Source organism: Leptodactylus fuscus, chromosome 2, assembly GCF_031893055.1.
Source record: "Leptodactylus fuscus isolate aLepFus1 chromosome 2, aLepFus1.hap2, whole genome shotgun sequence".
NCBI lineage: Eukaryota > Metazoa > Chordata > Amphibia > Anura > Leptodactylidae > Leptodactylus > Leptodactylus fuscus.
Genome location: NC_134266.1, coordinates 178,829,079 through 178,846,544, shown reverse-complemented (window position 1 = coordinate 178,846,544; position 17,466 = coordinate 178,829,079). Strand labels below are relative to the sequence as shown.

Below are 17,466 nucleotides of genomic sequence, written 5' to 3'. Positions count from 1 at the left end.
TAGTCTATCCTGGTGATAGGCTGTGATGACATCATCACAGGTCCTTCAAAAACCTTCCACTAGCTATGCGGGCCGGTTATAAGCAGTCAGAGGGGTGGATGGGGCCCGCGGGCCGCACATTGCCCAGGTCTGATGTATACAGACGACCATCTGTTGGCATCTATTAAGCAGATCAAAAAAAAACAGATAAAAAAAAAACGTGACCTAAATTGAGCCAAATGCTGATCCCGAACTGATCCACCCAGTCAACTTGTGCCTATTCTGTTCATTCCCATATGGTAATAGTAGAGACTAGAGATGAGCAAACACTGTTCCGAACAGCCGTTCCGAACAGCATGCTCCCATAGAAATGAATGGAAGCGGCCAGCACGCTGGGGGTTAAGCGACCGGCCGCCGGCAAAGCGTATGTGCCAGGTGCTTCCATTCATTTCTGTGGGAGCGTGCTGTTCGGATCGGCTGATCCAAACAGTGTTTGCTCATCTCTAGTAGAGACCCCTTTATGGCCTTTCCATACACAATCCCAGAGCTGACACTACAGGATGCGTATGAGCCCCTTTTCCTTTTCGATGTAATAACAATTTTCCTTTTATCTACTTCAGGGTTTCCTGGCATCAGTCCCTGGCCGACAAACCTTCATGGACGATATGGAGACCATCCTGAGAGAGCAAAAGATACTTGCCGCTGCCAGAGAATGCCCCTTCATTTGCCACCCGTATGCCGCACACCATTCTGAGCAGCGGGCATACTTCATCACCGAGTACCTGTCTGGCGGCAACCTGGCGGATTTGATCAAGATGTGCGACTGCCTGAACATCCATGGACACGGCATCATCCACCATTCTTCCTTCTATGTCTCTCCTTTATATTCTGGATTTTATGCACCCGGCTTTCCTAGGGTCCTGCCTGGCTATTCTGCCTGGTCTTGTAGTCACCCATACCTCATCTCCATTGTCACTGGGCAAATCATCATTTTCTTCTCTTATTTCATTACAGTGATAACAAGCTAGAGAACATCATGTTGGATGCAGAAGGCCACACCCGTATCATCGACCTGGGGCTGGCCCTAGATGGAATCACCACCTACACCAAAATCTGTGGCATGACGGGCACCTTCCACTGCATGGCCCCAGAGTTGCATTTCAAGACAGGATATGGGATTTATTCCGATTGCCAGATTTGAGGACAGGAAGGAATTTTCCCCTATGCTGAGAGTAATTGGCCCATTCCTCACAGGGTTTTCGCCTTCCTTAGGATCAAAACACGGCCTTAAATAGGATTAGATGAGAAGTGAGTAGTAGTAATAGTAAGCTAAATATAGGAATTAATAGGGAAAAAAAAATGTAGTTACAAAAATATAAAGATTAGATAAATGTATAAGAATCTGGAAACATAAATAGTAGAATAGAAATCTAGGAAAAAACTTAAAAAAAAAATAAGATATAGGTTATAGCTCACATATAAACACACAAACATATATACACTAGCTTAGTATAGAAAATATATACACTAGCATAGTATAGAAAAAATAGGATAATATGTAGTTTTAATATTATAGTATAAAAAAAGTTATACGGTAGGTTATAGCTCACACACACACACATATATACATATACGCTAGCTTAGTATGGAAAGAATAGGATAATATGTAGTTTTAATATTACAGTACAAAAGAAAAAAAAATGTAAATAAAATATTTATACACTAGGTTAGTAGACGTAGATAAAAAAAGCTTAATACATAGTTTTAAGATTATAGATCGGAGAGAAATATAAAAAATTTTAATAAAATATGTGCCGCTGTACCTGCCCCTCCTGGGCGCTGATTTACAATGCCATTTTCGTTCTGTGACATACCTTGGACTTGCCATTACTCTGCATTATTGTGTTACTGTTGTTTCTTTTTACTTCTTTGAAAAATTTATAAAAATTTGTTTACACCTAAAGTAAATGAAGTCAAATCATGAAGGATAGTACATACCTCGATAAGAACGCGCTAACCATGTATTACATTCATCACTCTTGTCAATATGTGACTCAGCTCCATTGAGTAATTGATGTTCTCATTGTTACTACATTGCCTATTTGGGATGCTTTGTATATGTATACAATTTCTAGGAGTTGCCTCTTATGTTATTCTCTTGCCAGCAATTACAATTACCTTTATATATGTGATCTTATGGTGTGTATGATAAAGGTGCTATTAGGGGTTATGCACATCATGGCACTTTACTGACCGATATTTTGTACAGTTCATCATCTCTTGCTAGTCCTTTTATTGTGATGTTTATTAATAAAGTATTTTTTGCAATTTTCTAAATATAGTGTTGTATCTTTAGTCATTTGATACATTTGGTGTCATACTTTCCTTGCTTCCTATAGTTAAACCTCTTCAATATTTGCTTTATGAATCTTGCGGAGTTCACTCATCTATAGTGTAGTTCCTTTATTACCTCCATCAAATTCTGTTTTCCATTCATGCATGAATAGCGTGTGCAATGTGAGCTGTACTCTATATCATTGAACCACACTCTATCCATTTTATTGTATGTTTTATTGTTACATTTAAGCACATAATTGAGCAGGTTTGAAGCCATTAGACTCTGCAAATCTGTTCCTTTTGTACATGTAGGTATATGTGGAGATATCAGGGATACGTCAGCATTTATTTAACAGGCTTCAAATAATGAATATCAGTATGATAAAGAGAACGCCAGAACAGACATTACTTCACCAGTAAGTTCTTCAGGCAATAAGGAGACCGTTGTGATAATTGTTTGCGTCAGACCTAGCAACCTGTACAGAAAGAGTAGCAAGTCAGTTGATAAATACGTGAACACTCCATGAAAAGTAACATCAAATATACAATGTTCAGTGTTTCACAGGGTCAGACAAAAAGTATAGGAACTAGGGTCGTGTCCAAAGACCCATGGCCACAGGAAGTTTATGGCCTCTCAATCCTTAACAGCTACTTACATTTCCGAAAAAATTAATTTAATTCTTATTGTATGGCAACAGTTGTGAGGTAAAAACTTTTTGTCTGTAGGTTTGGGGGTTTTTAGTTTAAATTCTAGAGCGAGGTTCTCAATAAAGACCTTTCATCATCTCCAACAAGTTCAGCTCTTTACATCATTTAATCCCTTTCTCTGTCAGCCACGTATCTATACATCCTCCCAGGGTAGCACTTTGGACACATCTAACACGTCCTTAAGACTAATGCCGATATCTCAGGATTGGTTATGGCTATGAATATGATTTTGGATTCATTTTAAAGATGAATCTCATCTTTAAAATGATACCAAGATATTCATGATGGCCCTTACAGATCTTGAGTGATTCACTGTTGAAAACACTATTCGGCATTGAGATCCAATTGCAGATCTCAATTCCCAACAGCATTTTTAATAACGATTTGCTCTTAATCTGTAAGAGCTATCATGAAAAGCTTGGTATCATTTTAAATCATCTTCATAGCCCTAACCAATCCTGAGATATCAGCATTAGTAATAAGGACGAGTGCGACCCTGGATGGACATATAGATACGTGGATGGCAGGTTAAATTATGTAAAGAGCTGAACTTGTCATAGCCCTAACCAATCCTGAAATATAGGGCTCTAAAGTGCACCCCCCCCCCCACCTCAGGTAGCATCTTAAGAGCTATGGTAGGAGGAAGGAGAGGGGAGGAGCAGCCCTGCAGGCTGCACAGAGATGATAAATCATCATCATCTGTGGATAATCTGTATTTGACCCCAGTGGGGATAGCATGGATTTCTGTCCATGTTATCCGCACTTCTAACAATCAGAGCGAATACTGTACTTTTGCGCTCTGATTGTCACATAGAGCGAAAATGTAATACCCCTTCAAAAGTAAGGTGAACGGAACATAGGCTGTGGTACACAGTCCAAACTTTTAAGTCCTATCAGCTGAAGGGGTATCTCTCATGGGAGTGCCCCCACAGAAGGATGATTTAAACGAAGATAGCCTATGATAGAAATGCCAATGCTAGTGCAGAAGACTTTGATGTGGTTGTGGAAAACATGTTGATCCAGACCAAGGTAGGTGAAGTGGAGATTTCTTCTTGGTTGGAATAATAGTTTGAAGCTGAAACTTCAGATATGCCATGTTCTCAGCTAAAGCATCAAGTATGTGGGGCATGTTTTGTCCACAAAAGATGTGCAATACAAGTGTTAGTATTCAGCTGTTGTCTGGAATTTCATCCAGTAGTACCATGTTTTATACTATTTACCATAAGAGTCAGTTATGAAGGGAGTCAGATTTTCCATACATATCACATCATTGACCTTCGAGATCCAGACGGCAATGTTGGCGAACAAAGGGGGAAATGCAGGCCTGATCAGCCATTATGAGGAATCATGGCTAAGAGTGTTAATAAACCCTAATCAGAGTCTCACAATGACATAGGAGGACCAGCGCTGGGCTAAATGGACGGTCATGCCTGTCAACTGACCAATGATCCTCTGCATCTCCATCCAAAAGGGGGCAGGTCCGGTTGCAGGAACAGAAAATGTGCAGCAAAGTGCCTTATTCTTCCCCACATCTTCAACAAGTGTCTTTCTCTGGTATAAGTGCATGTACGGGAGATGGAACTTGGTACCACCGAGTTAGCAATCTGTGTCTGCTTCCTGAAAGCACAAGCTGATAGAGGCTCTGTGTGTAAACTGAAATATTTGCTTCCTTTGCTCAGTTGTCAAAGTAATTCCAAGGTCTGATTTCCACATAATTATAAAGGAGGAGGTGGTTGGTATAGTGAGTCTATGAGCAGAATGTAATTGTAAATAGGATATGCCATATCCTACACATATCCATACATTACCTGTGTATGTGGACTCTAGTCCAGTCTTTACTGGTATATATGACAATGGCAGGGATAGCATTTGTAGGAAGTATCAAAGTGTGAGGCATCTACCAGGGAGTTAAATGGGGAATTTTTCAACTACCGATGGATCAGGTCCATAAGTGAGAGACTCAAAGCACACCCGCCTGTAACCATGGGAAGAATGTATTGTCCAGAACACCAGGATTAAAGCTGAAGTTGCTATGGATAGGGTTGTTAAGGGGCAATGAGTCTGGCGGGAATGGGGTCTTGTGAATTAGCCTATTAGAGCATATTAGCACAGTGGGGCATATTTTGGGGTGTGTCCCCAATGAGTAGAGGGAGGAGACGTTCAACCATGGGATTCCTCATAGGGGGAATGCAGTGAAGCTCTGCTCAGTATGAATTCAAGGTTTAACTGAGCTTTGTCTGCATCAGTCTATGACTCTAGAAAGGTGAGAAATGAGTATATGAAAAAGGCAGCAACAGACTGCCTTGGTGCTTGGGGCATGAAAGAATAGGGCGCTTGACCGTGGCAGGCTTCCAAAACTCAGATGAAATTTATTTAAATAGATGTGAGTGATTGAAAGAAAGAAGTTTGGATCGCAAATGAGAGAGTTTGAAATAGATATAGTAAACTTGGTAATATATTCATTTTATAGGCAGTACAGTGGCCTAACCATGTCAAGGTTCCTTTAGTCCAAGTCTGATATTCCTATTTAATCTTATGGAGAATCGCATGAAAATTCAATCTGTAGATGTCCCGGGGTTGGGGGATATTTATTCCCAAGCGGCAGAGCACCTGTATTAGGTTGACACTAATACGAATATAAAAGCATAGCATTCATCACCTTGGACTTGGTGAAATTGGTTTTAAAGTTGGAGAGCTCAGAAAAGACATGGGTGTCCCTCTGTCAAATTGGGTGGTGAAATCTTTGGATTATTAATAAAAACAGGAGGTCATCAGCAGATGCGATTATTTTTACTGCCGACGATCGGTTCGGTAATGATCCACGTGCACCCTTATGTGTTGGAGTAGAGGTTCGGGGTTAAGATAAAGATGAGAAGGGGTATCCCTGATGGGTGCCATTTGTCAAATTCAGATCTTCAGACAATATTCCATTTACTCATACCTTCATAGTGGGTCCTGAGTAGAGAGAGAGGATCCAAACCATCATGTGGTTCCAGAGTCCCATGTGAAGGAGGGTCTCTTCTATGAACTGCAAATTTATCTGGTCAAAGGCCTACTGTGCATCGGTGAAGAAAAGCATGAAAGGCTTTTGATCCAGGTGAGACCAGTAGATTTGTTGTAAAGATATGTATGCTTCTGTAATATTGTTTTAGAAAATTTTTAAAAATGCCTGGTTGTGTGGAATAATGTTCCATTCTGCCAGGTAGAGCTAGCAATGGAATCCAGACTACATGGAAGATGGTGCTGCCAACCCAGGCAGTTCATCAGGCTGCGAGATGAATGCATGGAAAGACGGGATGCTTTAAGCCTGAGCCTGAGAAAACGTTCACCTGGCTACCAAGGATACTGATATCTACTAGATTAAGAGCAGGCCAATCTACTAGTCTGTAGAGACTATCAAAATTGTGATCTGGTGAGGGGGCAAAAACAGAGGACCCCAAAGGTGGCGAGCAGTACTATGAGCCTGCTGCAGATAATAATTATGTGTTAATCATCATTAACCATTTGGTTAAGGTTTCAGTTTGCCTGGGCAAATTTAGTGACTCAGGCCCTGTGGAAACATTTCATACTCACCCTGCTGAGCTCCATTCAGACCAAGAAGCCTGCTTCAAAGAAAGGGTGTTGGAGAAGCTGTGAAAGCTGTATCAAATACAGACGATGTGGGCCACTTCATATCATCACCAGGGTAAACAGCTGTCGCGAACCATAGAAGAGCAGAAAATGGGAGGGTGGCCAAACTCCATAGCCAAGTTGGAGTGAGTGTGTGATAACATGGTTCACGCAACTACTGGATATTTCCTGTTCATGCTGATGTTCGGACAGAAACGGAGGTGTTGGGTGGACATGATGATGTCGCCGTGCAAACAGCTAAAGACCTGGATGGGATATGTATGACTTGGTAGACCAATGGACCATCCCCATTGGCGACAGTACTGACAGCTACTAAGACATGTGAAGATGAGACTTGCTGGTTTGTCTTCCCCACACCATCAACAGGGGCTTTGTAAAGATTGTTCTCGGAAGGAGTAAAATCAGGGGAGCCAGCCAATGAATCGTTGCTTCTGAGGCTTTTGCAGCATACACATTTCAGAAGCATAATTGCAGGGTACAGAGATTTCAGTTCTAGAGTCTGCAACCCTTAAACCTGGAGGAGGGGCAGTAGCTGGCCACAAGCTCACCAGAGGGCACGGTCTACAAGAGCGGTGGTGGAGAAAATAGTGTGCAAAGTCCCTAGTATACCAAGTACTGCAGTTGATGCATGCTACAGAGAAGAAGCTTGGGGAATAAAAATGTATAATCATAAAATAAACACAGATTAGAAATGAAGTGATCTATTTCACTTTCATTTGGTTTCAATTAAAAAAATGGTGATACATTCCCATTAAATTAGTCTGTAAGCAGTGATAAGAAATGTGTCCTCATATCATCTTTTCTTTTCTGCCCCCACTGTTCCCTTTTTAAGAATGAGTGATTCAGGTACTAAAGTTACAAAATTCCCAATAACAGAATATCCTTATGTACGAGCAAATCTTCTTTTCGTTTTTCCACAAATTACATACATAGGTTACTAGCTATATTACCATGTAAGAAGATGTCCTGGTAAGAGAGGTTCCTGTCTTGATCCCTCACATGTAGTCAGTGCAGATTTCACAGACTTAAAGTTGGTTTCAATATCTCTCTTCAGAACATCTAAATATAGACATCCATTAAAGTAACTGAGAACTTTCTGGGGAAAAAAATGGAAATAATTTTGAAAAATTGCTCCAGTTTCTAGTTTATTTGGTATTTTAAATATAGTTGTTTCCTAATTTGCCTGGAAAACATAGTTGGCCACTGATATGGCTAGCAACCCAGTTTTTACAGACTCGTGAATAGCCAATATGCCATATGACTATAGTTATATAACTGCCTTTAAGGACTCTAGGAAAAATAAATATTCTACATTTAGATAACCTCCATAGACATAACTGATGTGAACCAACAGTGGTGTCCCAGTAGGCACAGTTTAGGAGATACAGTTTTGGAGTCTGTTCTCGATATTCACACATTAAGTACAGTGGGTAAAGCAAATCAATAAATAAGGCATTTAGTTTATTATGGATGTAAAGGGAACAACCTGCAATGATATGTAGACCATACTTGGATGAAAGAGGCAAAACAGTACATTTATCAATACTTTCATGAGACAAATTATTTATAAAATTGCAAAATTGTGCCAACTTTATCAGTATGGAATATGTGTCATTATAGTGTGCCACAAATTTCTTCTTATTTAGTACATACTAGTGTTTAAAAATACTCCCTAAGGATGAATTCACACTGAGTAAACGCTAGCTTATTCTGAACGTAAAACACGTTCAGAATAAGCGGCGTCTAAAGCAGCTCCATTCATCTCTATGGGAGCCGGCATACGAGCGCTCCCCATAGAAATGAATGGGCTGCTTCTTTCACTCCGTGCAGTCCCATTGAAGTGAATGGGGAGTGCCGGCGTGTACGCTCCGGCATGAGCAGAGCTTGCCGTATACGCCGGCACTCCCCATACTGGAATGCACCCTTAGAGGATTTTTTAAAACTGTGATTTAAAAAAAGACATTATGTTTATTGATAGGCAATGGCAATTTTCCCTTCTCTACAACTCCTCTTTACTGATGTCGATACACATTGACTGTTGAAGTAGGTGTCAAAATATGTAAAGCACATTTGTATAAAATTTGGTGCGTAACATGTACACTACTTGCTTGGCACAATGTCCTTCCTAATATTTAGGCACATTGCACTTCCTATACATGCCAAAATATTCAATGTGATAATTACAAAATTAATTCTTTGTCCATACAAAGACACTTTGGTTTTGTGGAAAAACACGTTCTATTACAGTTGCAAAGAGCACTTGTGCCAAGGTTGCCCTCTTTATTTCCTTATCATGGTTGAGGAACTAGCTGATTTTGGAAATACTGGTTTGCTCAAGACACAACAAAATAGAACAGAAGACCCTTTGACAAGCAAAAAGTATTAAAATATAAAGTACAGGTAACAACTTACATATAGCACTGACAACTGATGAGCTACATATTTATGGCTTCCTAAGTGTTTGACGTCGTCTTCAAGTTGTTGGCTCAAAACCAAAAGTTGATTAAGTTTGCTTATATGAGCATAGTAATCTGTAAAAAGCAAGCAGAAACTATCATAATGAGATTGCTACATGACAACATAGCAGATGATATTCTTATGGTATTTATTTACTTTCCATTACCTGAGCTCTAAGGATGAATTCACAGATAACATATTGTTATTCATCTGAAAAGCTTACAAAAGTCCATGTGCTTGGCAGGGCCGCCATCAGGAATTTTGGGGCCCCATACAGCCTAAGTGTCTGGGCCCCCCCCCTTCCCCTGCTGCCGCCATGCAACAACAAGATACAAAGTTACATTTCATATCCCATACCTTATACACAGTACGAAACCCTTACCCACGCCTGTATATACCCACTGCTACAATCACCGCAGACGAAGTCGCGGGTACCAGCTAGTTATTAATACAAAGCACACATACCTTTGGAGGTCTTGTGTGCTTTGTAGTTCTCCAGCTAAAAACTTATATATTATAGCCCGTTCCCTCTCCGCAGCCGCAGCTTTGCGCGCCGCGGCAAATTTAGCCCCACCCACCGTTATGTTGACTCCACCCATTCTCATTAATTTTTCATGTGCCCGCACACAGTATAATCCTCCTACAGTCACCCGTACATTATATGTCCCCCCTCTATCTCTCCCCCAGCTTCATATACACCCTTCATCTGCACCCAGTTTCATGTCTCCCACCCAATCTCTGCCCCCAGATTTATGTCCGCCCATCCATTTCTGCCCCAGTTTCATGTTCCCTCCATCTCTACCCCAAGATTCATGCCCTCCATCTCTGCCCCCATATTCATGTCCCTCCATCTCTGCCCCATATTCATGTCCCTCCATCTCTGCCCCCATTGTCATGTCGTCCTTTCCATCTCTGCCCCCATATTCAAGTCCCTTCCATCTCTGCCCCATATTCATGTCCCTCCATCTCTGCCCCCATTGTCATGTCGTCCTCTCCATCTCTGCCCCCATATTCATGTCCCCTCCATCTCTGCCCCCATTGTCATGTCGTCCTCTCCATCTCTTCCCCCATATTCATGTCCCCTCCATCTCTGCCCCCATATTCATGTCCCCTCCATCTCTGCCCCCATATTCATGTCCCTCCATCTCTGCCCCCATTGTCATACCGTCCTCTCCATCTCTGCCCCAATATTCATGTCCCCTCCATCTCTGCCCCATATTCATGTCCCTCCATCTCTGCCCCCATTGTCATGTCGTCCTCTCCATCTCTGCCCCCATATTCATGTCCTCTCCATCTCTGCCCCCAGTGTCATGCCGTCCTCTCTCTGCCCCCAGTTTCACGTTCCACATTACACTGACTGACTTACCTTCTCCTTCGTTCCCTCACAGCTCTCTGCGCGCCTCTCTCTCACTGGCGCACAGTTATAGACGCGATGTGACGTCATCACATCGCGTCTACAAGCCAGTAGCGGAGGCGGCGAAGCGAGGAGCTGACACAGGTCAGCTCCTCGCTTCAGCCGCATATGTGACAGCGAGAGAGGCGCGCAGCGGCGAAGCAAGGAGCTGACCTGTGTCAGCTCCTCGCTTCGCCGCCGGCTACTGGCTTTTAGACGCGATGTGATCACATTGCGTCTACAAGCCAGTAGCAGCGGCGGCAAAGCGAGGAGCTGACACATGTCAGCTCCTTGCTTCAGCTGCATATGTGTCAGGGAGAGAGGCGCGCAGCGGCGAAGCGAGAAGCTGACCTGTGTCAGCTCCTTGCTTCAGCCGCGTAGGTCTTCAACTCAGATCTGCGTCCTCTGGATGCAGATCTGAGTTGAAATAGGACATACACAATGACTGCTACGGGCGCCAGGGGGCCGGCACACGGTGGCGGGCCAAAACCGGGCCCCCCCCATTTTTCAATTTGGCCGGGCCCCTGACGCCAGTACCAGTAGTACTGCCCTATCGGCGGCCCTGGTGCTTGGTGCCACAAAAAACCCTATTCACAAATTAATGGAACAGGTTCCTGGTTGTAGAGATTTCTTCAACAAAGTATGCTATACTAATATGCTATACACTAAGATCCAGTTCACATCTGCGTTCAGCAAATCTGTTTGAAATCAGTATTTGAAATCTTCAAAAACTGATTTTGAACTGCCCAGATTAAAACCCGTTGATTTCATTGGGTTTTAAAAGTAATCGGCATGTATTAGTTTGTGCCATTTCCGTCTTGTTTCTGCTTTTTTTGTGTTCAGAGAAAAGAACTTGCAGGAGTTTGTCTCAGTACTAAAAATAAGAATTCCAGACGGACAGCAACCAACAACCAATCCATTTTTTGTTTTTTAACATAGAGGTCTATGGAAAACGCATTACAAGTGGATTACAAACTGAGGGCGGGTTCACACCTGCTCCCTGTCTCCGCTTTAAAGTTTCTGTGTTCTGCCGAGAGAAACTGGACAGGAGATGAAAACCCGGTGGTCAGCTTTCAAACCCATTCACTTGAATGGGTGTGCAAAGTGACCACCCGTGAGCGTCTTCTGCCTCTCCGCCGCATAAAGGCAGAAGACACTCACGGGTGGTCACTTTGCACACCCATTCCAGTGAATGGGTTTGAAAACTGACCGCCGGGTTTTCATCTCCTGTCCAGTTTCTCTTGGCAGAAGACGGAAACTCGAAAGCGGAGACCGGGCGCAGGTGTGAACCCGCCCTGATAGCAATCAGTTTGTGTCCATTTTGCAATTCGTTTTCCCCTCTGCCCATGCTCAGAATGAGGAAGGAAGAAGAAAAAAAACAGATTGGTCAAAATCGAACACAAACGGATTACAAACGGACACAAACGGTCAGTTTTTGTAAACGGACATCCATTGACGAAGGGGGCATTCACACTTGCACCCATGACCACCCGCCGGGTCTCTTTCCTATTCCCCAGAGAAACTGGCTTCCGGGCGATCACTTTTAAAACCCTTTCATTTGAATGGGTTTTAAAAGCAAACTGCCGGTGTCCGTATGCAGCGTCTCCGCGGGGAAACCATTTTTTTTTTTGGCCGGACGCAAAGTCAGACATGCAGGACTTTGTGTTCGGCCAAAAAAAAAAGTGTTTCCAAGGTGAGACAACCAGAATACAACCAGGAGAAGCATACAGCTGTCACTCAAAGGTGAGGGGAGTGGATGTGAAGCAGATCAATATACAGTGAAAAGAACATTTCAGCCCATCTCTGTTGTATTTCCAATAATCAAATCATGGGGTTAGTTACGGTGTTCAAAGTAAATTTTTACAGCCGTGGTTTTATCACAACCATGGTTAAAAATATGTGTCACCTCTAGAGATGAGCGAACACTATTCAGAACAGCCGTTCCGAATAGCACGCTCCCATAGAAATGAATGGAAGCGGCTACGTCCATTCATTTCTATGGGAGCGTGCTATTCGGAACAGCTGTTCCGAATAGTGTTCGCTCATCTCTAGACTCACCTCTTGTCCTGTGTCCCTACCTAGGACTGAGAGCAATTTTGAATAATAGAATCTGCTGACAGTCTCCCTCTAAATGAAACATAGTAGATGGAGTGGCTCAATTATATATTTTGGGGCCCACAGGCTTCAAGTTATGTCTGAATGAAATCATTTGTATTACGTATTTTTTTTATTTATACTTTAGTCAAGTGTAAACATTCATTTTGTAATGGAAACCCAAAAACCCAAATTAAATGCCCTTAATGTGGATCATGTAGACATTCTGGCTCCTATATTCTTACCATCCATTGCAGGTCTCTCTAAAATATCGACAGGTCTCTCGTGTATAATATATATCTCAACCCTTGGGAAAAGTACAGATAACCCTGAAGTGTCAAGATAGTCCTGCATTGGAAAAAATATAAGCATTCTATAGAATTAAAATGATAATGAATATCATACTGAAGTAATTAGTACAGAAATATTGTACATTTTTAGAGCTGTATAGCATGAAATAACTACACAGAGGTTACACTTTAAGAGATTTGTAAATGTCAAATGGAGACTCGGGCACAGATGTGAACCCAGCCTAACATAAGGGACGGCTGCATATGGAATTATTGTGATAGTCACCTCTAGGCATGGCGCCGGCTCAGGTAAGTGGCTTAAACACTCCTTCATTCTGTCAATAAGTTCTGAACCTACATTGGAAAAAAAATGTCTAATTATACTAACCTTCTTTTTTGCTTCTGTTTTTAGGTTATCATAACAAGTAAATGTCACATTTTATGCAACACCAAATTTCATCACACGGATGTCATACAGTAAGTAAAGAAGTTCAGAAAACTTAGGCAATTAAAATGCCTTTACTTATTACAGATCTCACCTAATGTGTGAAATATTTCAGATTCTCCAAGTATTATATCGTCTGCAACTTGATCCTGCAACTAATGAGAAAGTTTGGTAGTTTAATTTAGATTAATTGTAAGTAGCAAGCAAATGAACATCCCTGAATTTACCCAAACATCACAAACATAGGGATGATAGTTCTGTGCACTTTGGCTTCACTCACTGTTCATAGGCTACTTGTCATTTCATCAAATGTAGTTTTTATATATCATCTTCAAGAAGAGGTGCCACAATGGCGGTGCACAGATTGCTGTAGCAGCTGAGCACTAGACTCCGTGGTAAACAACTGCCCAATGTGAAGAATCCAGTACTATGAATGCTGCCTGCACGAGTAATGCGGACATGAAAGTACTTTGTGATCTACTTTCGTGTCCGGAGAGCACACAGGCCCCATTATAGTCTATGGGGTCCGTGTGCTTTCACTGTACACCGCTTGCCAGTGCGTTCTGTAGTCTGTTCAGGGGGTCCCCATATGGAATCCCCGAACGGATTACCAAATGCAAATGTGAACCAAGGGTAAGGGCTCACGTAGCAAACTGCAACAAAAAAAAGTGCTGTTGAAAAAACTGCAGAGGAAATGCTTTGTTTTTTCCCACAGCGCTTATCACAGAAAGTCCGCAGAGTTTTCCTCTGCAGACATTCTGCTTCAATTATACCTATAGGGAAATTGACGATGGTTTTGGAAATCGCTGAATTTCTGCTGCAGGTATTTTTCTGAAATGTGTGAATGTGTGGCTGTGCTCCGCCCTAAAGGGGTTTCATAGGATTACAATAAAGATGGTCTATTGTTAGGTTACACCAACAATATTAGATCTATACCAGTAGTGGTTGTGCTGACTATGTAGCTTTGTCTCCTTCACATAAATCTACAAAGTGAAGGTGTAAGAAATGTGGGGAGATGTAATGACTTAGAGAAGTAGGGAAATAGAACAATCGTGAAGGAAGATAATATAAATTTCAACAATTTTCTTTTTAATAAAAAGTGAAGATCATTTGGAAATATTGTATTGAGTATTCAGTTGACTGTACTCACATGCTGGACCTCTCCTCTTATCAATATATCAAGCTGTGAACACAGTGAAAACATTTCCAGTGCCACTTGCTTACAACTCATCTGAATTGGCTGCAAAGGCTTCTTCACATTGACAATGACTGAAAATATAACATAAAATAAAATAAATAACAATACATATAAATACAAAGCAAGTGTATTTACAGCTAGAACATACATCTTCTACTGAGAAAAGCAGATGCTCAATTTTATGGGTCACATCTCTAGCTTCAATAGCGAAATCTGTGACCATTTGGAGGAATGAGGGAATTGTCATTGCTCCAAGCAGGTAAGTGGCAATGCTTTTGTTGCTCCAAAGTGCATAATAACAAAATTGCAATATCTCAGCTAATAAATTCAGGCGATCCCAGCAAGTCGGGTTGATATGCTGAGTTCTGGTGACAGACTCCCTTTAAAACTTTCTCTTGCACTGATGTACAATATCATCAATACACAAATGTTGAAGCTACATAAAACAACACCTCTATAGTTCTCTTAGCACAAACTACAGCAGATACCTGAATTAATTGACCAAGGTATTGTGTATTTGTCCACAGAGCACGTTAACACAAAGAATAAACTCATCGGTCATCCATTTTACTGAACTGACATTATTATACAGTACTGTATATCCATATGACATACCTAAATCTCATCTTGTTTATAATCCTGTTCGGTATACATCATTATTATAAATGCCATAACATTTCATAGAAACAAAGAAGACACAATGGCATGGCAAATAAAAATGCAGAAAATACGGAAACTAGCAGATTGTCTACCTTTGCTACTTGAGTGGTAGAGGCAGGGCTGACGCAGAGGCTGAGACTGACTAACAGCAGCCATCCTTAATCAAGACACAAAACACAGTGGCAGGAGGAAAATTCTTCCAAGGGCATGGAAGCGATGGGCTTAGAGCAGCACATCACCAGGAATGCTGTGTGTATTTTCAGGATGTATTAACAGGCGGATGATGCTGCTGAGCTGGATGCCGGTCGGCCAATGGCTGCTCATCTGCTAAAGACATGCTCTGTTCTGAAAAAAAAAATGCCTTGGAACAAAGGACTATAGATGAAGAGGCAAAAGACGCACTTTAATGACGCACTAATGCTTAGAATCTTACAACCATGACATGTATACTGTGGGTTTTTTTTTCTTATAGAGCTTTTTGCTGTTTACTTTGTTTTATTTCTTTATTTCTGTTTGCAGTAATTTACAGTATGAAAAATAAAATGGATAAACATTAGTATTTTGCATAGAAGGACGGGGATCTCCTGCTGTTATGTGCTTTTTATTTTTATACTAATTATCTGAAAAGGGCTTTAGGGGCATTTCTACTCCTGCTGGGGCTTCACTCTCTGCTTTAGATAACTGATCCTAACTACAAAATGTGACAAAGTGGAAGATGTCAATCAGGCAATGGTATTGCCATTAGTTTGATCCTGATTTTTCTACTGACAAAATCTCTTTAAAACAAGGTACTAAGAGTTTTGTAGCTAGTTTTAGGTCTATCTTAATGCTGACATCTGTAGTCCAGGTGGCAGCATTACAAGAAATACTGAGGTGCAATATACCCATTGACTTGGCAATACCTACATTGCACTGAAACTGTGCATGTGTAATTCTGTGCAAGTTACTGGTCCTTAAAAATGCACAGCAGCTGTTGTCTTACTTGGATGGAGTTGCTATATTATGATAGAAGTGGCATATATGAAGGGTATAGTATTTACAATGCTCTAGCCATTTGTAGTCTGCTATTCATTTTGTTCTGTATCTTTTATTTTTAAAATTGAGGGCAGAAAAAGATGGGGCAGCATCATTATTATAAGGTATAGGAAATATACTGCTGACATTAAAGGGCGCGGAGAACACAGGTAGGAGAAGAATAGCCTTTCTTACGGGACAAAAAATAGCAGTTTAATGATAGAACCCCTTAAGAAAAATTGTTGACTGCACTGCCAATACTCCTTCACATAAAACTCACTAAAACCATTACTGATGTTGTCCTGTAAGAAAATTCACAATTAAGTAAGACAAACAAAGAGATGGGAATAACATAGGAAAAATCACATGCACCGAACCACACAGAAATAACATAACAAAAATGCTTCTATCTCAGAAACTTTAAGTGATAGAGCAAAACTAAGCATATTTTTGGATTCAGCACATCAAACTCCATAAAACAGACTTATTACCTTTGCTGATGATTTTGATTCTAGTCAGCCTGCATATTATTTCAATGTAGTTTTTTTCTGATATGCTTCTCTTAGGCATGATTAACCCTTTATGGACACAGCCAAAAGTCACCTTAACCCCTTCATGCCACAGCCAATTTTTGTTTTCTACATCTACATCTCCGTTTTTCCCTTCTCCACACTCTAAAAGCCATGATTTTTCCATTTTTCAGTTCACAGTGTCACATGATGGCTTATTGTTTTTAAACTAATTGTACTTTGTAATGGCACCGTTCAATGTACTGGGATGCTGGAAAATAAATTAAAATGAGATAGAATTGAAAAAAAAAAAAATGCATTTGGGCCAACTTCTTTTGGGTTTTTTATGGCATTCACTGTGTGGTAAAAACGACATATTACCTGTATTCTGAGGGTCAGTACGAAAACGGTGATACCAAATTTATATGGTATTTGTAATGTTTTGGTACCATTTAAAAAATTGTGTTCCCATATTGTGAAACATGTCTTTTTTATTTTTTTTATTATATATATTTATGTGTATGGAGCTGGGTAAGGCACCCATTTACCATTTTGGGGAAGGTCTGATAGTTTGATCACTTTTTATTTTATTTTCTATAGGAGACAAAAAGTTTAAAAAAACAACCATTTGGCCATTTTGATATTTTTTCCCCCACTATGCCGTTCACCGTATGGGATAAATATTGTAATAGTTGGGGCATTTTTTAACATGGGGATCCCTAAAGTGTTTATATTTATTTTTATATGTGATC

General features: G+C 40.9%; 1 protein-coding gene across 1 annotated transcript; it reads right to left on the bottom strand.

Annotated features, from left to right (window-relative positions):
• Positions 1 to 2,522: 2,522 nt before the first annotated feature.
• On the bottom strand, positions 2,523 to 15,526 carry LOC142193813 (uncharacterized). The gene is made up of 8 exons (XM_075262822.1): positions 15,284 to 15,526; positions 14,484 to 14,602; positions 13,428 to 13,488; positions 13,175 to 13,242; positions 12,844 to 12,946; positions 9,067 to 9,185; positions 7,605 to 7,750; positions 2,523 to 2,792 (listed from the first exon to the last, which is right to left on the bottom strand). Exons 1-8 carry the CDS (start codon positions 15,345 to 15,347, stop codon positions 2,690 to 2,692), a joined length of 783 nt encoding a protein of 260 aa, XP_075118923.1. The 5' UTR covers positions 15,348 to 15,526; the 3' UTR covers positions 2,523 to 2,689.
• Positions 15,527 to 17,466: the final 1,940 nt, after the last annotated feature.